General features: G+C 44.4%; 1 protein-coding gene across 1 annotated transcript in view; it reads left to right on the forward strand.

Annotated features, from left to right (window-relative positions):
- epha10 (EPH receptor A10) overlaps positions 1–24,735 on the forward strand; it is a gene marked incomplete at both ends in the record, with an annotated part of 136,659 nt that overhangs the window by 64,676 nt on the left and 47,248 nt on the right. Inside the window, one exon of the mRNA XM_079232447.1 lies at positions 23,383–23,538. Within this exon, the coding sequence (XP_079088573.1) occupies positions 23,383–23,538 (156 nt within the window). The remainder of the gene's footprint in view (positions 1–23,382; positions 23,539–24,735) is intronic.

Below are 24,735 nucleotides of genomic sequence, written 5' to 3' on the forward strand. Positions count from 1 at the left end.
ACTCCAGCACAGACTGGCCTCATACCCCTCGCACCCCCATCTGTTGTCTTGACAACCTTTGTTTACCCCCTTCATTCCGAAATATATATATTTCGGAATGAAATATATATGCCCCCCCCCCCTCCACACCACCACCAGCACTACCAACAACCAATCACTCAATGAGGCATATAAATAAAAGAAAGGATGGATGAAGGAACGAATGGCTTTTGTCATTTATTGACCACTGTGTATTATATCTCAGCATGTTGTGGTCTTTTGTCTTACTGTGTGTGTGTGTGTGTGTGTGTGTGTGTGTGTGTGTGTGTTTGTTATTTGCATGAGGGATGAAGGGGGGGGGGAATGTGGCTTTGCAGCCAAGCAAAGGTCATGCATTACATTTTTGCCGTGCCAGAGGCAATACAATATGATGCATTTCCTTCTCTTTTTTTTCCGCTGTGCTGCAGAACAAGCCGACCAATTCAGACGAAATGTGCTGCTCTTTTTGGAGCCACTCACCGACGCGCACGCGTTCCTTTTGTCTGAATACTACCCAGCAGGCTTTGTGGCCGTTTAGGGGCCCAATTCGGAGTCACCCGATCCCATTCTTGTCCAATTATGCCGTCTCTCGGTGGTAGATATCATAGCAGCACAACAAGTGTCTTGAGGAAAAACTAATGAGGACTCTTCATGGGCTCAGTGGGACGCACGCATGCCCCAGTGCAAACCACCAGAGCAGAAAGACATATTTTTGTACACAGAGTAGCATAGCTGGGGCGAATTGAAATTGAATTAGCAGCTCATTACATCGAGACAGCAGTTCTGGAAATCATTCATCCAATAAAAAGTACAATGAGTCCTCAAAAAACTATTAACTGTTTAAAAAGGGTTTAATCATGTATAACTGATGATTATGTACGTCTTTACAGTTTGTGGGCTTCTAAATGGGTGTTTTTGAAAAGTTGGTCTATTATCGGAACGTGCCGCCAGTAATCAACCCACATCAGCCGCTTTTGTCTGAATTAATTTGCCGTAACATGTTGTGCTAGCAACGCCACTCATGCTAATTGTTTGTGTTCGTCGCTGGCTCCAGGGTGAGGATGGGAACTCTTACCCAGTACGCCGCTGTTCTTGTGAAACTAAAAAAGTAGAATTTTGCATTACTCATGCTTATTTTACTCAATGTTCATATGGGCATTTTGATCTAGAGAACAGATGAGGAGACTGTTAAGTTGGAAAAAAGATGGGAAGCTGTCAAGACGAGTTTCAAATATACTTAAGAAGTATGAATGTTTCATAGACTGGAGAATTGTCATATGGACACATCTGTGTAGGGATGCACATATTGCAGGGTTCTCTGAAGTCCATCTCTGTGTGTTAGTGGTGTAACACAGCTGACATCTGCATCTTTTGAAGTGTGTGTGCGTGTTCTGCGTTGAGCAGAAGTGTACCTGGATGTGTGTGTCTGCGCTGTTTCCTGTCTTGCTCGTGTCACTTCCTCTCTAATACACTGTCAAGCCGTCTAATCTGCCCAGCTGGCACTGTCGGATCATGTTTCTGGATGGGAAGGATAGAGTGGGTGTGTGTAGGTGTGTGTGTGTGTGTGTTTATATGTACTGTGTATATATACACAGTATGTTTGCATGTGAGGTAATGTTGTTTTTCTTCAATATATATATATATATATATATATATATATATATATATATATATATATTTTTTTTTTTTATTTTTTCTTATAATGAGTGATACCCAAAATTCATAATTTTAAATCATTTAAAAAATATTTTTAGGATTCTAGTAATTAAATCAAATGAATTGTTAGAAATAGGACTATGGTAATGTTTTACAACATAATGTAATTCAAACTGTGAAAGCAGCGGCTCAGCAATGTGAGCGCTCCACCTCTCGTTTACCGCCACCTTTTGAGTTATTTAAGAGCAATGCGAACAGAAATAGTGAAGGCTAAAAAAGATCCTCGGTCTAGCTTCATTAGCACTTTATGCTGAAGTGATCATGTGACGCTGGCCAGTTATTAAAAGCTTAATTCCGAGTCCAATCTTTGCGTGCAGCTGGTGTTTCAACTAATCGAAGCCCACACAGGCGATTGAGCTCAATTACAGCCCGTCTTGGTGAGTGCTTTGTCATTCATCACCGTCATCTCGATCCAAGGGTTTGCAACCAACTCTTCACTCCATCGAGACGCACGGCAACTCTGCAAACCAATCTCTCAAACTGCAATCCAGCGTTGTGACTCTCTTCATGGATGAATTACAAATACGGGTTCAGTCCCACTTGTTTAACAACTGCCTTTAAGTAACTGACCGTGACCAATTATAGCCCACTGACTCCATTCCAATTTATTTGATCGGGTGTGTGAAGATCAGTTTATTAGAAAGTGATAAAGATTTAAAGGGACAGTGTGTCGGATTTAGCGGTGGGGTTTCAGATTGCAACCAATTTTCCAAGACCGAGCCCTTTTTTAATGAACTAAATTGTATTCAGTCAAGCAGCAAACTGCCAATTCTTCAGCTCAATCACAGCACCCACACAGGTTGTATTTCATTTGGCCTGTGACATGGCCAGCGATGTAATGGTCACAGATTATGGTCCAAGGAATGTGTGGGGGTTTGGGTATGGACATACAAAACAATCACAAATCCAATGCTTATGCCACCAAAGAGAGCCATAAGTATAGTTAACAGAGTTTATGATTGTGAATTAAGATCATTTATAAACTCACACCCTCTCAGATTAGGAGATTTGGTGGACTTTATGACTTCAAAATTAATATATAATGTAAAAATATAGGAAGCTTGAAGAATAGTGAATGTAGGCGTAAGGCCCCAGTTTAAACCTTTTCAATCAGCTCAACTCGCTTTGGTTTGACACTACTTCAAATGTAATGACTTATTACTGTTTATTTATTACATCTCTATTTAAGTTGTTGAAAACTAAACGAACTGGAGTCCATGTGAACAGCAGAAGTCTTGACACACGGTACATTTGACGAAAGTGTGTGTTGGTGCATGTTATGCAAATGAGTAACAGCTGAGGTCTGAAAAGTCAGATTTTTTTCAGCCAAATGCCAAAAACTATATATATATATATATATATATATATATATATATATATATATATATATATATATATATATATATATATATATATATATATATATCGCTTCCATGAGATTACTTTTTCATCACACGGTTTGGTGCGTGTGTGCGTGCGTTTGTGCGTGTGTGTGTGTGTGCGTTAGTTAGTGCGTGTGTGTGTCGGCATCATTCACGATCTTTTTACTGGCACATCTGTGAGAATGGAGGAAGACATGGAGGGAGCACGATAGGAGACAACAAGTTTGAGCGTCTCCTCAACTTTCCCGTGGGCTACCGCTCTCACATCACTGATGTTGGGTTCACTTTGTCCTCTGACACGCAGCAAGGTGTCTGCAAAAAAACAACCCACCTGAATACTGCATGAAGCACTGTGCGAGTGTCTGTGTGTGTGTGTGTGTGTGTGTGTGTGTGTGGGTACGCGTTCCTGTCATGTCCCCTGAAATCCCCACACCAACGCCTGGTGACAAAACTGCTGTCTCGCACTTGACAGGGAAGAAAATAGTCCTTGATTTGAAGGTTGGCATTGTCCTGTAGGCGGTGTGTGCTCGTCTCTGCTCTCACTGCTCTGTGACTAAGAGAACGGACATTCAAAGGGGCGAGACGGACCGAGAGAGAAAGGAAACCATTAAACAACATGAACACTGCAAGAAAACGGTCCTTACATCCTCCGACACTTCCTCCCTCAGCCAACCTCTTATTACTTCCTGTTCCATATTCCTCTCCAGCACCCACCTCAGTGTCCCACCACTTCATTCCGACAAGCAGCTGAACTCCGCAGGGGATTCGGTCCAGAGCGGCTCAATTCCCTTTTGGTCATGTTGGAGTTGTGTCGCATGGAGCTCTATTTGTGTATCTGTTTCTCTCAGCATCCCTCTTAGACTTGTTTAGAACACTCTGCTTGCCGTCCGTCACACACACACACAGACACACACACCGGCCTCTATTACGACTTGCCGTGGATATCCGTGTGGGCTGGACTTGGTATTTCTGCACAACAGCGTGGCCTTGAGGCTCCAGACGACTTGTCCCTCTGTGATGCTGGCACACTTTGTTCCGACACATAGTCCGAGGCTGAACATTCGGCAAGTTATCGAGCTTCAGTGTCGCTCCACAAAGCTAGTAGAGCTAGTAACGCTGGTCGCATGGAGATACGGTCATCTATGCTTTAACCCCATCTAAGAAATGTACCTGTGTCAAGAGTACAGCCGGTAAATGGATTTTACCCTTCATGGTGCCGATTCACCGCACAGCCCTACTACGACATAACTCCTCCTTCTGAGACAGCGTTATATATTTCTTATACAAGACAGTTGATCAAACTTACTGGATTTGAGCGGACCAAAAGGCGCACATCTGACGTCCAACTTTCTGTGGAGTCGGTCTATTTCAAACAGTTGAGATTAATTACGACCTTAAAGTTCATGTTGAAGGTCGGATACGAATAAAGAACATTATGTTGGTATGTTTGAGAAAATAGGTTTCCCATGAATAAAAGAAAAAATAAGTTTGTTGTACAGGAAGGTAAACTGTATTACATTTGTGTTGAATTGAATGAGAATGAACCGTCCTTGATCCACTTTGCGTGAGTTAAAAACGTGCTCAGGTCACTTTTGTCAATTCTTATTGACCCACGATTTATATCATATTTTGACCCCTGAATGGAACAGTTATAGTCAATAGTAAAATACTCAGCAGGTATATATATATATATATATATATATATATATATATATATATATATATATATATATATATATATATATATATATATAATGTATGTATGGCATATTTCCTGTACATTACAGTATTGAAAATACTTTCTGAATTCTGTCTGTATAAAAGATTGTTGACTAATTGAATGCCCCGCTAAGGTCACATCAGGGATGAAATGTAGTTGCTGACTTCACTGGATTTAATTGATGTCAATGATGATGTTAAAACAATGACATTGAGTTCAACCAGGAAACTAATTGCACTCTTGAGTGAACAAACAACATCTCATAAAATATCCCTGAGATATCCCCAGCAGAGCTTTCATTGTGTGGCTATGTGAAAAGTGGAGCAAGACGAATACAAAAGCACTATTTTAACAATAATTCAGTGATTAAAGTTCCAACAGGAAATGTAAGAAAAGTAATATAATTACTTACTTTCAGGACTTACTTTCAGGACTAATATAGTTCTGAAAGGTATACCATGCATAGGGCGTAGACTTCCCCAAATAAATAATGTCAGTGAATCACAATTGACAGACCAGTGAGGCAATGTGGTATCTGCTTGAGATCGTAGAATGCAATGTCTTTAGATATTTACAACTAATTTATAAGATAGCAGCGTGATATGTTTACTGTAACAGATCAATGCCATAAGCAGAAGACACCATCACATGAGTTCTGTAATTCCTTTGCAGGCAGATTAGAGGAACACACAGTGGAATTGTGCATTGTATTGCATTGAAAAGTTTCAAAATAAGAATTTCCTTTAAATTGCTATTGAGTTTCGAGAGTGTGAATATAAGAGTTTACCAGCTGATAGTAGTAGTGTTAAGGAATTATGACCTGTTTAACTTCATAAAACCGGCTCTAAGTAGGTTATAATATATAACAATTCTTCTTTATCAAAGCAAAGGCGGGTTATGTTTCTGTGAACATTCTTATATCCCTGAAATCCTGACGCACTCCCTTACCATGCAAGTACAAACATTTGCTGTGCCTTTAAAAAAACAAAATACATGTACAGTACCACTGACACGGTAATGGAAGGCATTTCTGAGTCGTCAAACATATCCTGGGCAGAATAATATCTGGCATACGCAGCTGATGCCTGTCGATAAAAGAGTGAAAACCGAAGAATAACGGCGCACACTGGGTCAAAGGGTCAGTGCGATGGGATGAGCAACTGTCCACTGAAGCCATTCCTTGTGCTCGGTTGTTCTTTCAGCCCTTAAAATGATCTGTGCTCAGGGCCGGTGCCGTTTTAGCTATAACGCTGCAATTGATTCCCTCATTACGACGGTAACTGCTCACTGCACTCCGTATACAAACCCCCAAAGGCTCAACAGGGATGCTTATTATTTTCCAACACGTGGAAAACTCACAACTTCCCTTGCAATTCCATCGAAAATGTGTATGACTCGTGACACCGAAACCGTGCATACTTATTTAATTCATAGAAATGGACGGGCGGCAAGCTAGCGAAAGGGAAATTACATTAATCAAACTTTTTTTTCCTTGAGTTGCCAACAAGAAGGCCAGAAGCACATTTGGAGAAAGCCTGCAGATTATTAAGTAGTAGAAGGAAATGTGGTGGGTGTTACTGCCCCTGGGGTTCTAGAAGACTGTGTGCATGTGTGTGTTTTCATTTTTTGACTTGGATCGCGGCCGCTCCTCACAGAGGCGGAGTGATCCCACTCACTCGCTGCATCTTTCCTCGGGGCACGGAGATGGCGAGATGTATTAATGGAGAGAGTGGTGGGAGGAAAGACAGCGAGCGGGCGGGAGAAAACATGCTGGAATGAGAGGAGGGATGGATGGACAGAGGTGACGGGTGGCGTGAAGGAGCAAGATGGATGGATGGATGGAGGAGAGTGGGCGGAGGAGGTCAGCTTGGAGAGCGATGCAGATCAACAGCGGGCAAGAGGAGGGGTGGAGGTGGAGGCTCGGATCCAGATGGGAAGGTATTTTGGCAACTCCCCTCCTCCCCCCAACCCCCGACTGGCCCGCCGCAGAAAACTGGCAGTAATGACCCATCCTGCCCCGCCAGAAAGCAATCATGCGGCAGTTTCATCTCTGTAATAAAATCGCTCTCACTCACTGTCTCTCCAGCGTCTTCGTTCGCTTCTTCTTCTTCTTCTTCTTCTTCTTCCCAGACCTCTCTCAGTCACTTTCAAATAGTTCTCTCTCTCTATCGCTCTTCCTGGTGCTCGTCTTTTGTTCTCTTGCCTTTGTCATGATTTAAGCCACACATGACCCCTATTAGTAAAAAGTAAAAAAGAACAAAGTTAAATAACGACTTTGTAAACCAGATTAAAAGATGTTCTTAAAAAAAGCAAATCAAATCACACCCTCTCCTTTCCCTCTCTGCCCTGAGTATTTGTTGCCTCTGCATAAACGAGAGTTGTCGTGTACCCGAGTTGACCGTGCGAGCGAGGACAACTGGCTGATGTGCCAAAGGCGGGATTGTAACAAGGACACGGCGCAGCAGAGGGCTGTGTGTGTGTGTGTGTGTGTGTGTGTGTGTGTGTGTGTGTGTGTGTGTGTGTGTGTGTGTGTGTGTGTGTGTGTTGTGAGTTTTTGAGGGGATCAGGGAAAGAGAAAGAAGTGGTAGAGACAGAATAAGTTAGTGACAAAGGTGTGGAAAAGGAGTGTGTGTGCGTTCGTGCGTGGAAGCCAAAACAGCGAAGTTACGGGGGTTTCTAAATGAGCTCAGTCAACCGGACCGAGGCATCTGCTTTGCAAAAACCAGGACTAAAAAAACTAAAAGCCGGGGCTTTAGAAGTGCGGCTTACGGATGACTTGAGTGCGTAATTTGTGGGAAAAGAAACGTGTGGACAGACCTTGAGATCCATGAATCCCACAAAGACCAATTTCCCACACATCTTTGTCTACTGACAGACTCATGTGTTGTTTAGTCTTGAAAAGAGTCAGAAAAGAGCAGATATTGAAGAACTGAGTCGGCACCGATGACACGTGGGGTTAAGATGATATTGAAAAGACAAGTGTATATTTTTTTTCTTATCATTAACAAATCTTATGAAAGGCTAAAACCAACAAAGAGTTGCTCCAACTACCGAGTGTTTGCTTTCCATCCAAATCCTGACCTACCTCTGTGCCACCGTCTCCGATGTTTCTGCTCAAAAAAAATCACAGCTAAATCGTCGATACTAAAACTATAACTCTCTCAAAAATATCAACAGGTATTGAGGTCCGAATAATTAAACGTGTTTTCCCCTGGCTGAATTCTGGAGCCTTTTCATTATAACGACAATATAGAAGAAAAAATTGACTTTGTGTATTGCATTTAGGATCACGTTTTTTTAAATGTTTTTGTGAACTGAACACAGAAATATCCCAAAGTAGATCCCCGGGAAGCCCGGTGTTGGATCGATGCCGCATACGGTTTTGGTTGTATTGGAGAACAAGGACTTGAACTGTGTAGTAATCACTGTAGCCTTTTCTTACAGCGGTGCCCCCACAGTGAGGCTTAGTTAGAAATACACAGAGAGAAACAAAGAAAAATATATTGAACCACTCTGCTCTCACACACACACACACACACACACACATATACACACACACACACAACACCTACTCTACTTCGGCTCGCCTCCCAGCAATAGAGCGCTCCAAGTGTGGAGGGTGCGAGCCAACAGGAAGGCAGAGATGGGAAGAGAGAGCACAACAAATGCAAAAGAGAGGGCTTGTTGCTTCAGGGGGAGGACAAATCGATACACACACACACACACACACACACACACACACACACACAACACTCCCACTCAGCAGTGAAATAGTGCTGCTGGTTTATCTCTTGCCTTCTCTCTCGGTGACCTCTGTCGTTTTTACGCGCCGTCTGGAAGAGTTTATTCTTGTTTTTGCTAAATTAAAACAATCATTTGTTTTCAAAACTTTTGAGTGCTTTCTAACTATTAAAAGCGTATTTTTTTTATTAGCTCGCAAGTCTCCTCAAGGACTCACTTTATATTTTCTTCGACTGCAAATCGACACTTTCAATCTGTTGATGCGTGCACATATGTGCGCTCTGGGAAACGCATTTTTTTGGTTCCAATAAGACAAGATTTTTTTTTAAATGTAATTTGCAATATTCCAAGGTCTAAACAACGATTGATTACAAAACAACAGGCAGTGCACATGCTGGTATGAAAAAAGCTGCACGTCTGAGTGTTGTACAGTTTTAGCTCCAGTCGTGGCCAACGGCTGTTGCTAAGTAACTTGTCTGTACGCCAGCGTTTATTTTGATAATTGCCACACACACACACACACACACACACACACACACACACACACACACACACACACACACACACACACACACACACACACATACTGCCAGCAACAAGGCGGCCAGAGAAGAACTTGGGAGTGTTTCAGCCGCCGTCTGAGCCTCTCCAAGTCTGCGGTTGAAGATGATGCAAAATTAAATGCCGCTGTTCCACTCCTTCCGAAACGTGCCCAAAAATGTAGCCTCGACCGGTACGTCCGCCATTTTCCCTCGTCGGTGCCTTCATGATTGAATGCGTCCACACAGCCCTCATCAATTTGTCAAGTTGGGAAATGTGCATGATTTTCCAGTCACTTGCCTTCAGTCATTTGTTCATGAGTCAATACCTTAAACGAGTCAATGCCAATGATTATTTACTTCACTACGGGCTGTTAGCGATGCAAGACGGGCATAAACGTTGCTGTTCTCGTTAGCGGCCTCGACCTCGACAATCGTACAGGTACGCAATAGTTACGCTGAATATGATTAATCTGGCCGAGTACAGCTCTTGCTGAAAACGCCCAAGAGTTTTCCTTTCTGTTTGCTTTACCTTTTTAGAAAAGTAGTAGAAAACGCCTGGCTGAGATACACGTGACACACACACACACACACACACACACACTGATATTGCCTTTCGTGGTTGTACATAGAACTCTCGGCTCTAATTCCATTTCCCTCCCATTGGCAGAAATGGCGCAATCCCCCCCTACCCCTCCATGAAGCCCTGATGGAATGATCTTTCCGCCACTGCTGCGATCCCACTGCGAGATTGGAAATCAAACCAGGCTCATGAGTCGGACTCCTTGATCAGTTGACTATTTGGGGATCACCCCGAGCAGAACATCTCTTTATGGCGAAGCGAAGTCGGTCGAGGAACACTCGACCTGCTAAGCGATAACGGCAGCGGCGTGGATGTGTTTGAATGAGTGTGAAACCGGCCAGTTTGACTCGTTTGATTGTAACCGGTGCCGACGTGGCTGTCTGGTCAGTGGCTGCTAACATGAGCCGCTGTGCCATTCATGCCTCCGAGCGACTGCCTCGTCAGCGGGCTGTCCGACAAGCCTCGCGTTTGAAAACCGACGTCTCTGAAATGCATCGACCGGGGCGTTAAAGATTTGTGGCACTTGATTAGAAGAAGCTAATGAGTCGGAGAGTGTTCATCACGGATCACCCCGGAGCTTTTGCACTGGCACAATGACAGAAGTTATGAACCCGAAAGCTGCACTTCTTCTGCGGGCCAAAAGTAGATGGATGCTCCACGCATTCCTCACTGCCGCGTCCCAACTTTACAGCCTCAGCACTTTCCTTTTTTGATTATTCGCCCCACCGAATTTGTTTTTGAGTCCAGCCCGACTGTGCGGGAAGACTCCAGCCACCTGTTTAGTCTACTTCGACTCAACGCGGCCTGTACCGGGGCCGGCGGCTGTCGGCGGCACGAAGCGAGGCGAGTGCATGCATGGCGAGCGTCTGCCGCATCTTCAGCGTGATTCTCTGCTCCGTTTGAACAGTTGTTGTTTTTGGGCAGCGAGGCCTCTTTTGAAGCACAGACTGAAAGCGACCGCTCTCCACAAATAGCTCGCTACGTCAGATGCTCTCTGCCCGCACCAGAAGAACCCTCGCGGAACCAGGACTCACACATGTGAACAGACACACGCATTTGATACACTCACATGCGATGTCATGCTTCTTGAGTCCCTTGACTCCATGACTCACTGTCTGGTTTCAGTCTGTCTCCACATGCTGCAGCGTCTGGACTATAATTAAGACCTCGGCAGAGTATTCCGAGAGTCGTGTGCGTACGGGCGCGCTCGCTCGTGTGCCAGCAGGGAGATTGGCGAGAGAGAAAACCCTTCAGCAAAACAGACATTTATAGGTTTATATTTTAGATGTCTGTTCTCCTCTGGGAACCTTTCTTTGAAGGAATGAATTGGGGGATAAAGATTCAAACAAAAGCGAATGTGAGAGGAGGGGGGGCGGGTATCTCTTGTCTTATCCCCCCCCTCCTTTCTCATTCTTTCACCCCCCTTACTTCATCCCTCCGTCCCTTAATTGCTTGACTTCTATCCCCTGACTCCATGTGACGCCATCTTGCATGTCTTAATTAAACGGCTGCTTAGAAGGAGGGAGGCGTTGAATGAACGAAGGGATGTGGGGGGGATCGGGGGAGGGAGGGACGGGATGGGTGGCAGGAATTAATGAAAGAAGAGTCCGTTAATTACACAACAAGGTCAAGGCCGCTTTACCTTCACAGCTTAATTGCGGCCCCTGATTGTGTTGCAAGGCCACATTTTTTTTATTCAAACAGCGAGCGGACTAAACTACGTTAATTGTGTGTGTGTGTGTATTTTATTATTCAGGGTTTGGATACATTGTTTAAAGAATGTGTTAAAGGACAGAATGGGTGCAGAAGTGTCTTGTGTATATGCAATATTTGTATTTCCATGTTTTTTTGCACACTCAATCTTATAATTCCGGGTCATTTTTCGGGGGGGATTTAGAAACATGAGAATCTAGCTGTGTTTATTTTGATTATGAAAATGATTTCTAAATGATTGCACCAATAATAAAAACATTCAGCTGAAAATCGGATGTTAGAGATGCAATTGGCAGTGCGAACATTTCAACAGTTTTACTTTCTCAGATGCTCATTTGCATTTCTTCACGCGTTCCGTTAGGGGAAGCATTTCATGAGCCGTGATTGTCGCAGGCAGACCTTGTTGACTGCAAGCTGCGGTGATCGCTGTGTTTTTGCAGCAAGCAACACGTTCTGGGTTGTTTTTGGGATGCTGGGAGACAGAAAATCCTGCAAAAAATCAATTTAGATTTGGGCATTTCTCACTTGAAGTCAGCCAGAGCGGAAAAGCGTGAGGTCTCTCTCTTTATGTGTGTGTGTGTGTGTGTGTGTGTGTGTGTGTGTGTGTGTGTGTGTGTGTGTGTGTGTGTGTGTGTGTGTGTGTGTGTGTGTTGTTCCCGTCTTGATCCCTGGTATGAAGCTCGGCCATTGAAACCAGTGGGAGGGGTTGGAGAATCGGCCCACCTCATCCGTCTCCTTCATAGACCAACTGTTCCTCATCACACGGGGTCTTACACACACACACACACACACACATGTATATATATATCCACACACCTTCCAAATACATTTTAGCTGTCGTATGCTCTGACCCCCCTTCCTCCCAACTCCAGTGAAGACACTTAATCAGCCTTATGGTCCAAGTGACCCCCCTGCCGCTATCTCCATCCATCTCTTGCAGCCGTTGAGCGTTTTAATAACTTTGGATCTGGATGCTGGATCTCAAATGTCACAGGGAATGAGCGATGAGCAGGTATTAGGTCTGCCCTAGATGGTCATCTGAGCACAGGACTTCTACACTGCAGAAATCATGGAGACCTGAATGGATATTTAACATCTAAAATGAAAAGTTACTGACATGTGGTTAGAGTGCTGATCAGTTATACTGTGTTTTAGTCAGTCCCTATTGCTATTTTGGACAAGCCTCCACAAACACATATCAACATTGCAAAATATCTTCTTATGCATTTCTCTTAAACCCCTGACATTCTTTGTAATATCTGTATTGAACAAGATGCCTCAGGAGAGCAGAACCGACGTTCTTTACTGCTCCATTTCTTTAAAAAGCATTTTAAAATCGGGGCTACTTGACATTTATAGAACAAATCCTATGATTTGAGAAGGCTAACTTGCGTATGCATAGAAGGGGGGGAAAAACGACTCTGGCTTCTAAGATTTGACCACCATGGCTTTGGTTAACACGTACAGGTCAGGGGTCAAATGAGGCAGGTGAATCGAGTGAGCCATTCACTTTGTGTGCCAGTGCGTGCATGACAGAACCGAGCAGACTGGGGGAAAAAAAGGCAGAAAGAGAAATGAGAGGAATGCTCACTTTGTCAAGCAAACTCAAACTGAGTGACAGAAAAAATAAACACCTATGATGTAACACAACGCAATGCAATAGCTCTGCATTAAATGCTGCCACTAGTTGTTTGTCTTGACTGGTGCGTTTTGAACAGCCGGCAACCTCGGCTTCTGCCAAGTGAAGCCGGTGTGGAAGTGTCTTAAAACTGCATTTTCTCCGCTGACCATCAGGGGGAGACTCCTCTGGTTGTATAGAAGTCTATGAGAAAATGACTCAACTTCTCTCTTGATTTATTCCCTTAGTAAACATTGTAAACATGAGTGTATGGTCTCAATCTCTAGTTTCAAGTCTTCTTTAATACAGCATGATGCTCATTTAATAAATTATGGTCCATTTAGCGTCAAACAGAGCATAAAGAGGAGTATGCTACTGTGATTGACAGGTTGCTGCCGTATACAACATCACTATGTCACTCTTCCGCATTCCACCTATGGTAACTTCCATTTATCGGTTGCAAAATAGCCCCCCACACCAAATAGCCATGCTCTCGGCCGATTGGACGGCTGTAACCAGCTGTCATCACGACCATTCTGATGCTTCAAACTGCGCCTACCAATATTGTGAAAGTGAAACGAAACCATTTTAGTTTCAGACAACAACGCTGCTTGGTTATGGTTTGCAAAAGGTTGTCGTTTAAGGTTCAAAACGAATAGAGTCGTTATGCAACCTATGCAACTTGCCGTCAGTGAGGGATGTAAGTACCGCACCAAAAGTACGATGATATAAGGCCACGCCTACTTTTGGTTGGTCACTTCCTCCTTTGCTCCCGTCGGAATTAGTGCGGCCAATGGAGTGATCAACAGGCGCCTTCTCAATCACATCAACAAGGCTGTTAACCCTTTATTTTCATATTATTTTCCTTATCTACATATCTGGAAGTATACAAATGATAGAAACAATCTGTAAGTTTGCACAAGGTTGCATTTATTGCTTCAGGCTGCTGTGTCGGAACACATTACAGAGTACAATCACAAGCAGATGGTTGTTCGCTCTCCATAGAGTCTGTCAGGAGACTAATGTTTGCTACGAGAGTTTGCACCTCTAATCCCCTCGCTACCACAGTGTGTAGGCATGCAGGCGTGAGCGCGGGCGTCTTCCATTCACAGCAATCGGCACTAGCAGGCCGTGAAAGATGCACGGCGCCCTCGCATAGGCCACCGTATCCATAATTAAGCACACAAAGATATACACCTCAATCCTATCCCGGTCCCCTCTAAGTGACTCTAGGAGCCGTGTCTTGCAGAGCTGAGGAGCTATCCCATGACCCTTGACCTGCACTCGTTTAACAATTGGACGAGACGCTAGATTGAATGAACTTCTCCCTCTCGGTTCTCCTCCTCTGCGCTGCACTTAAGGACACGCAGCAGGGCTCATCCGTCTGCACTCTCGGTAGTGAAATTCATCAGGCCGTTTTGTCTCAAATCTGGGTCACGGTCGTTATGAAAATGGGCTGATTTCAGATGAGGCGAATGCAAATGGAACGTCATTAGCAGTCGCGAATCATTCAAGTTCACATCCCAGATTTGAATAGCTGATTTTCTTCTTATTTTTTCTGTTGAAAGAATCAAATGAAATCGGCGTGTCACAACAGACTGCAGGCTGGAGATTATGCTTGGTAATTTCCATAACCAGGCCCCACGCACACACACACACACACGCACACACACACACAAATAAGGGGTCTGCAGGAAAACACAAACCGCCTCCTTCTCTCCGTAGCCTCCCTAATGCATCCACCAGTGAATGTGATTAGCTTCCAGTTGCATATATTATAAGATATTTAGGAAATGTAAGATGTAGGCCTACGTGTCACAGTGAATTATGATCTGACTCGACTACAACAAGCACTTGTTTTCGTCTCCGGGTTTCTAGTTTTCTTTTCTTTTTTTCGCATCCCCATAAAAACACAAATTGACAGCATTTTCATTCAATTCTCCACAACTCCGGGTGTACTCGCCGCACAGACATGCCGTCGACATTTCATAACGTGAAAGAAATTGCGCGTAGTGAAGAATGACATTACATATTGCCGCTGCAAATAGGGAGAGATGTAAGTGTCTAAAGGGCTGCCGTGTGTACAGTATAACCTTCAGCAGCATTACAAATCAATGCTACTTCTCTTACCTAAGCTTATCTTCGCTCTCAATTTGAGGGAGGAATTGTGTTTTTGGTGAAGTATGACAGGCGGTGAAAGACGATGGGCATGCACACACACACACACACACACGCACACACACGCACGCACACGCACACGCACGCAGCAGGGCAGTTCAAAAAGAGCAGAACATTGAATCTCATTTTGCAAGCGCTCGACCTGAAATTGCCTGACATTCACATGCAAACATGTTTGCTGACTTGCGGCTGATGTGGTTATAATGTAAATGTCTGGGACGCTCGCTGCTTTTGCTCACACACACACACACACACACACACACACGAATATGTTACCTTCACATAAACATGAACTGAATCGGTCTTCTGCCGCAAGCTGCCTTTTCCGTGGAGGCTAGGCTCGAGCGGAGCGGAATGACTGTGGCACTGTCCATCTGGATGTGATGATGGTGATGATGATGATAATGGGTATCCGTGGGTCGTGAGGGCTCAGGGCCTTTGCACGCCACCTCCCGACGATTGACCGGTCCACGTTTAATTGTGTTATTTTGTACAGCGTTTTACTGTGTTTCTCCCAAATCTCTTTTTTCCTTTTCTTGCGTGTCCTTCAGCCAGAGGACCTGTGTCTTGTCGGCCCACTTTTTGATTTGATGTCGGATTCTTAGACACCATGCGCTGCTTTGCGGCCCGCGGGGGAGTTCGTGCCTGCGTGTGCGCATTAGTGTTTTGAGACGTGATGTCTTGAGTGTGCGACCCCAAATGTGTCTTGTTTTCTTGCATGCAGGTGCCATGTCACCAGGACAGGCACGGACATATATGTGTCGCCTGTCTGCTTGAGCTGAATGGAAGCCATCAATCAGACACACACACACACACACACACACACACACACACACACACACACACACACACACACACACACACACACACAGGGGAAACAAAATAGCGGCGACCACTGGACAAGGTTGCAGATTCCCCCAAAAAATAAAAAGGGTCTCACGAGGATGTCAAAGTCAGTCTGTGAGGTTTGAGGCAGCGGCGCAGAAGCCACAGTGACTACAATCAGCAGAAGGCTGATCCTTTTTGTATCTATGAAGATGCCTGTCGCTGAGATTTCGGTGAACAGAATTTAATTACTTTTTTTAATTTTTATATGAAGGATACTCAAAAAAAGAGTTTGAAATTCATGGTAAAACCCCATGCGTGTGACGAAAACAGAACAGCTTCACGGACAGGACGCTTAGAATGAAAGAACAAAGTTCAGCCTCGTCTCAAGGTCAAGCCCCCGAACCACATGTGAGCCCGTTGAACGCCAACTCTGGATCAAAGCAACAGCGGCATACTTGAGGTGTGTGTGTGTGTGTGTGTGTGTGTGTGTGTGTGTGTGTGTGTGTGTGTGTGTGTGTCTGAGGAGAAGAGGAGGCTGCGATAATGTCCTTAAATTGTTCCCTCTCAGTCTTTTGTTCCACGGGCCTCTGATAAATGCTGTGAAGATGATAGCTGGAGCAAAAGGGAGGGATGGAGGGAGGAGGAGAGCAAAACACATGGAAGGGAAGACATGTGTTTGACTGAGGAGCTGAGCTAAGAGCCCTTTGAGAAGATGAGATGAGAGAGAGGTAACCGTCAGATACCTCTCTCTCATAAAGGGAAGACGAGGCTCTGTCAACAGGCAGGGATTGACTTGTGTGTATTGGCTTGTGTATGTCGCACTTTGCATAATGGGCTCCCTCCGCCTCGTCAGTGAGCGCGTGTTGGTAATACACAGATATGCATATGCTCCTCAAATCCTGTGTACACATCAGAGGAAACACGTTTGTTTGTTTTCATGTTCATACAGTACATAAGAAATATTTTTTTATTTTTTTTTATTTATCTTGTGTCGTACCACTTTTAATACAATACATGCTACGTATGAAGCTACAAGACTTCCGGCAGTTTGACATTCAAATTCAAAAGAAAGACAATTTGTTTTGTACCATATACTGTAAATAAATGTACTCTAAACAAAACCTCCCAAAAATAATGATATAATAATATCTAATATGAAAAAATGTTTTAGAGATCACAATGGAAGTCTACCTTTTTACAAAACGGATTGTGTCATGCGGGTGGCAAAACATCTGTTATTACATGGACGGCCATCTTGTACGGATATTCGTGGTCCCCAGAGGAATTCACCCGACTGACTTTGGTAACCCCCTGACTTTTCCTCTAGCGCCACCATGAGGTTGAAATGGCATAATTCAACTATTGGATGGATTACTATGACATTTTAGGATAAGTTGTGACACATTTAGTGCCGTCTTCGGGTCTAAATTCAAATTTGACAAATATTTTGAAAAAATGACCAAAAAGCCAATGATGTGTATTTCTGGTTATTCCCTGTGTCCTCAGTTGCTCGTCTGCTTTTGGTTTGACGTACGTCTACATCCTGCTGAGAGAGCGAGGGCCTTTTGTGTTTGATCCTCTCCCGGTTCAGGTGCATTTGTGTTTGTTCTTCATGTCTGGGTGGTTGCCTGTCTGTTCCCGCCTGCTCCTTCTGTCTGATTTATTTATAAAAAAAATTAAAAAATGAAAAAAAAAAACTACACAGACCTGGCACTTTGCTGCTGTGATGTAACACGGCAGCTCTTTGTTGTGTCCGTTCTGTGATGTAACCGCTCCGGTGTTTTTTTTGTTTTTTTTCCATGTACTGTGTCTTGAGTGAGAAAACCAGCAAGTGAATCTAGGGGTGTTTACTTTCACACCATAAGTGTGTGTGTGTGTGTGTGTGTGTGGCTGTCGCCGTGGATACATTCGGCGGTGGCAGAATCAGACTGGTCTCCGGCGTTAAGCTCGCACACAGCACTGCTGACATTAACACCCCTGGCGGCATTGTTTGCTAGTTATCCTCCAGACGTCAGTCTGCGGTAACCAGGGCAGAACGGAGAATACAAAAAATGATAAAGCGGAGCGTTGACCCCCCCACTGTGAGCCAGCAGCCAGTCAGTGGGTAGACTTGAACGAAGTCTTTTACTCTGAGTTGATAACAGGGATTTCTGCTGTAATTCGGGGCCTGGTCGTATCTTCAAAGCAGCGAGACTCGCCGACAGGTTACGACACTGCATGTAGCGCGGGAGGAAATTCTTGTCTTCAAAAAGCAGTTGCTTTTTCTTCTTCTTTTTTTTCATCAGTCACTTAACATCAGCCTATAGCACTAGAAAAACACCAAGAATAATGCGATGTGGTACTTAACCACATATAAACTGTAATGACTTGGAATCATTTGTTTGTTGTTGAAGAACACTGTTTTGTGTGAAGCCTCGGAGGCGTCGATGAGAAGAAGAAGAAAAGAGTCATGCTCTCAATTTAATGATGCATGCTTTTGAATTAGTACCGGCATTCATTGTCCCCAGAGAATGAAGCCTACGGACTTTGATGACCCCTGGACCGTTCATCTAGTGACACTGTGAGGTCGACGTGTTGGTTTTGCGACGTCTCCTGCTGAAAGAACAACACTTAAATGCTTTGACATCCTTGTACGTTTTGGTAAATATTTTGGTAAATAGCACTATACTTTAAAGGTGCAATGTCTAAGATATGGACAGCATTTTGGTATTCAGATATCTTCTGAAATGAGCCCCAGTCTGTCCCGTCTTATGATGCCACTATAGAGGCGTTTTATATTTTGACCCAACCTGATGCACTTAAATGCCAAACCAATCAGTCATTTCTCTCCATCTCGCCTACTGACCTGGAGTTTTGCATGTGTGTGTGTGTGCGTGTGCATGTGTATGAAAGAGACCTTCAAAACAGTTTGACGGTAATGAGAATTCATTTTGCGGATGTTAAAGCTGCCTACCAGCTGAAAGAATTAGCATCAGAATCAGCATCAGCCACACAGAGGGCACTGATCTGAATTAAAGCTCTCTGAATTATTGATTTGCACCGACTGGGATCACATCCCGTCTCCATTGTGTCTCTCCTTCATGCGATCGCCTCTTTTTCTCTCCTTTTTCTTCTCTTCTCTGCAAAAAATAAATAAAAAAGTGTTAAAGAGTAAAACTGAAGCCAAAAACCAATGAAGGACTACGTCATCTGTGTGTTTTGGTTTTGGTATTTGCAAGTTTTGCATGCATATTTGTGTTTAATCATCAGTGAATGTGTGTGCATAACAGTGGGAGTTAAGCTGTGTGTGTATGTGTGTGTGTGAAGCAAACCTCTTTTGTGTTATTAATATTAATTAATGTGTGCTGTCAGGGAGGTGAAGAAACAATTCATTGCTCACATTTATTGTATTAAGTGCTTCATGATTTATTAATGGGCATGTTTAAGGTTAGAGGAAAGGGAAAGAAGGGAAAGTAAAGGGAAGGACAAACCATAAATTGATTGCTCTGCAAAGACAAAAGTCTATTAAAGTAATTTGTGAGCTCATTGAAATGCGGATTCCTTGGCCTTTTTTGTTGTTGTTTTTATTCATTCGCTGGTAAAACTGTTGGCTATAATTTTGTATCACAAGCGTTTTACGTACATGTATCTGATGAGATTCCGTACCTCGTACTTCTCATTTTCATCCCGCCACCCGTCCGGCTCTCGGCGAGTGCACGTCGGACAATGTTGCGCGTATATCCCCGCTATAGATGACCTCAGTCTCGCTCGGCGCCACCGCTGCTTCCTGCTTCTTCTCATCTGTATGCCACGCAGGTCTTACCTGCTTATCTGTTTTCTGTCAAGGGAGTCCCACCCCCTTCCCTGTTTGATGTCCATTCTTCGTACATTAAGTAGCCGTCTGTCTGTCTGTCTGTCTGTCTGTCAGCGTCTCCGTCTCTCCTAACTATCTCTCACTCCAGTTGGCCTCCTGCCTCGTCCTCCGCCCTCCCACCGCCCGTATAGTCCACAGCACTTGGGGTGTCTCTGCATATTTACATTATTACACCTTGAGGAAATATGTGTGTGTGTGTGTGTGTGTGTGTGTGTGTGTGTGTGTGTGTGTGTCTGGTGCTGCCATGTTCCATTGAATCGAGGCTCCCTGTTGGCACATGGGACAAATTGATCAGTTGGTTTGCCAGCTGTCCTGGCAGATCTCTCCTTCTGTCTCTCGGTTTCTCTAACCACTCTCCCTTTCTCTCCCTTTCTCTCCCTGACTCTCACTTCTAGTTTTACTTGCATACGTACCTTGGCGAAATGAAATCGCAAAGATGGGATGAACGAATGATTGAAGTGCCCCCCCCCCCCTTAAAAGCATTTTTTTCCTTCTCATTTCCCTTCTGTTGGATGCATTTGGGACATTCTCCCGTTGCCGTGGTGGCCGTTGTCCCATTTTGACTGACGCGACCCCTCCTGGCTCAAGGCCGTTGCCGTGCCTGCGAATGATCCCGTTGCCGTGGAGAGTGATGGGCAAGCGCGCGGAGCCAGCATCCTTTTTTGTTATCGGAGCCGCGCATATTGTCTTGATGCGGCCCTATCATTAGACACACATTTCCAAGGTGGGCTGGCTAAACGCGTATCCGCGCTGAATTGAGGAGATAAGTCAGAGCTAAAGCCAGCTTTTAAGCCTGATAGGTAGGGAACGTAAAAAAAAACCAACCCATTTCTGTCTTCATAGATCTATGCATAATTCTGCCTTGATTCGGGCGCTATTCACGCTTGATGTCCTTGGCGTGGTGAGGGAAGGATAGTGGCAGCACGGTCAGGAACAAAGCCAGTCTACTCTATTGCTGCTTCACAGGGTGTGTGTGTTTCTGTTATGTCCCCATGCTTGGCTGTGCTGTGAGCTGAAAGCGAGAGGCTTTTCTCTGTGTAATGACAGACATTAGAAAGTCGATTACAAGGTTCTTACAGCCTCGGATACGCAGGCACACACACTCACACACACACACACACACACACACACACACACACACACACATACGTGTACACAGGGCACAAAAAACATACTCGCACACACACTTGTGAGCCAGTAGAGGCTGACGAGGCCTGCTAATCGATGTGTGATGGCAGGACTTTTGTGCGCACGTGTGTGTGTGTTCTGTAAAAACACACTGCTCCACTCGCCGTTTCGCCGAGGTTCCAGACCTCTAAATCTCCGCAAAATCAAAATCAAAAGGCTGCTGAGCAAGATAGCTGACTCACGTTGCTAACATTAGCTAATGGTTTATGCAACTCTGTTGTGCAAGTTTGCTGATATTAGCCACCCGTGAGGGACAACTTTGAATAAGTCTCCTTTGACTGCTTCAAAGGGACAATGTGTAGGATTTGGCGACATCTAGTGGCGTGGTTGAACGCCCTTCCGCTCAGGGCTCCCTTTCCGCAAGACTGTGGTGGCGAGAGCAGCGTGCGACACCAGCGGCAAGGCCTTCTGCCTCGCTCAGAGGCCGGCCTTAACATCAATAACAAGTCAGGCGGCCGGTTTGTGTCCCTGAAGCGCTCATTACCGCAGTTTGACAAGGGTGTCCGAGAGCTCACATTTCAAGGCTCTTCTAGAGCCAGTGTTTGGTTTGTCCCTTCTGGGCTACTGTAGAAACACGGCGATGCAACAAGGCAGACTGCTCTCTGTGTAGTTATATGAAGGGCTCATTCTAAGCAAATGAAAACATGGTTGCTCCAAACTGGCCTTTTAATTATTTGTCTTCTCTTTGTCTTTTGTGTCCAAGTGTCCAGCAGTGAGCTCTTTGAGGTGTCCTCACAGAGGGAACAGATGGGTTTCTGTGTTGCAGAAGTCTTCATCTCTGAGTCATCTATTAAAATATTGTGTTACACCACTTCTTTGAGCGTTGTTTAACAATCAAATGGTCTTTTGGTGAATAACATGGATTCTTACCTGCCTTTTGTAAACCTGGTTCAGATAACACGCCAACTGTATGCCCGCTAACCTAGTCTCAGTGTTAAGGGGAGGCTCAAGGCTAACAGGAAGCCACGACCATGTAATGAGATGGTAACAAAAATGGCCAATCAAATCTGGATATCTGCATGGAGAGGGAAGCCTGTACGGAGGTTGTGTGTATTTAATAAGAGGAGAGAGAGGGACTTAAAATTGGGGGTTTAAAAAAAAAAAGAGAGAGAGAGAGAGAGAGAGAGAGAGAGAGAGAGAGAGAGAGAGAGAGAGAGAGAGAGAGAGTGTTTAGAATACAGTCTCAGAAGAGAGGAGACCAGAGTATCGGCTGCCTGATTTCACACCCATTATCACCTGCTACAACGAAAAATGCACGTGGAAAATGAAACCGCGAAGAGGGAGGGTGTAAGAGTGTGTGTGTGTGTGTGTGTGTGTGTGTGTGTGTGTGTGTGTGTGTGTTTATGTAAGCGTGTCACACATGCATTAATGGGCTTCTGTTACACGGTGTGCCTTCTTGTGTGCTGCACACGCAAGGTCACGAGTGCTTATCCCCCACACACACATTCTCACTATTCGTAGCCTCAGCCAGCGACCCTGAGGGTGATGCTTTTCAAAACTGGCAAAATAAAGTTGGATATGTAGAAAAAGGACAATACAAATGTTGGCGTGCCGGCGCATTTGCCTCGGCTCGTTTTTCCGCATCGCCTCGCCGGTTCAATCCCGCCGCAGGCCGCTGCACACGTAATGCGAGATGGGTTCAGCCAAAGTATCCACTTCTTTTCATCCCCTAATCATACGCTTTTTTTCTCGCCCATACCTCCCTCTGGATTCCCTTTTCTATTTTTTTTTCTCCCCATTCATTCTTAATTTTATCTCTCATGAATTGAAAGTGCGATTTTTTTTTTTCTCCTTCGGCTTTAAAATGCTGCCAGCATGTTGTGCTGGAGCTGCTGTGCCAAGAAGTGGATTGAAGAAGTGTTATAAATATATATTAAAGGGGTTAAGAATTTGTATTAGTTGTACCGTATATATATATATATATATATATATATATATATATATATATATATATATATATATAGAATCTGCTGAACCATTTTGTAAGTCTGAGCTAAATTATTTTATGAAATGGTTAAAGTCATTTCACACAGGGTAGTGGTGCACTTCAGCCTCACGCGGCCGAAAATGTGTACAAAAAAATCAATTATTACAAGTCATCAACACAGAAGAGAAACAATTTAGATCATGTCACAAAATATCTCATGGCTTTCAGATTTATTTTACACGATAATGTATGATTATTGCCTTCATCCCCTGTACATAAACCTCTTTTAAAATATGTATTTCAACGGGTGAATCACATTCTTTATTTCTTTTTGGATACATCTAATGTTCTATATGTTTCTGTGTGTTCTTTTCCCAGCGTGTCCCCGTGGCTCCTACAAGATGTCCTCCAGGCAGCAGGAGTGTTTTCCGTGCCCGGCCAACAGTGTCTCCGAGGAGGAAGGATCTGTGGCGTGCGTGTGCGAGGAGGACCACTTCAGGACCCCTCTGGACACGCCCTCGGCCCCATGCACAAGTAGGAAGACTATATGTGTGTCGTACTCGCGTGTGCATCTCTATCTATCTCTATCTATCTCCATCTATGTCATTTCGCCGAGACACTCTTTGCATTAAGCGAGCAATTTTGTGTTTGTGAGCCGGTCATTATCGCACCCCCTGCCCTTGCCATTTGCCTCTTTATCCTTAAAGGCGACTTTCACCCGTCCTTCACCCCGAATCCTTTCATCCAACCCCCTATCTCCCCCCCATCATTTTTTCCTCTCGTCGCCTCTTCGTCTGACCTGCACCCACCTCCTCGGTCCTCTGTCTCGCCATCCATCCTCATTCTCCCATCCGTCCAGCCTCCTCCTCATCACCTCATTTCCATGTCTCGTCTCGCCCGACCTTCACCTCTCCTTCATCTCGCACCCTCTCCTCTACGATTGCATTCCTTTCAGGACGGGGGAAAAAATCCACCCAAAAGAAATGCGCCGGGTGTTTCCTTTTTAATTATCCCAGGAACAAGTCCGGAAATCAAAAACTAGAGACAGGATACGTGCGGCTCTATTGATGATGAAGTTGTGAGTTGGTCAAAGAGTTTATTTTTTTACAGCTTCAAGCTCAAAGGATTTGTTTCCTCTCATTTCCCCTTGATTGCATCAGTAAACATTCGCTGTCTCGTTTGAGCGAGAGTTAAAAAGTGGGGATTTATTTGGAGTAATCAGTCTTAGATGTTGCACATGTTTAAGGATGTCAGATAAATCCAGTTCTTGCTTGACACATTTTGATAAGTTGATCTTCCATAGGGGAAACATCCTCATGATCGTCCACAGTGTTTTATGTTTTAAGGTGAACTGCCCCCTCCCCCTCCTGACCTGTGCTTCTATCTAATAGTATCCACACATTATGTGTCCATCCACTGCAGCTATTTTCTCTGCCTCTTAGCCTTTATCCCTTTTAGCACCCACCAGCCCATCCTTCAACCCTCCTGCCATCTCACCTAACATTAGGTCCACATTATGTATTTGTCCAAAAAAGGCCCAACACCCCCTTCCAGTTTCCTCCATCTTTTCGCTCAACCTCGTACACATTCACTCCACACTCCTCCACCTCTTCGGCCTGACATTAGAGACCCATCTTCTGCCACACATCCATTATCCACCCCTTCGCCGGACCACCCCGTCCTTTTCCTAACCCCCATTCCGCTCTTCCTTCTTGACCCTTGACCTCACAT

The sequence above is a fragment of the Taurulus bubalis genome, assembly GCF_910589615.1.
Source record: "Taurulus bubalis genome assembly, chromosome: 16".
Taxonomy (NCBI): Eukaryota; Metazoa; Chordata; class Actinopteri; order Perciformes; family Cottidae; genus Taurulus; species Taurulus bubalis.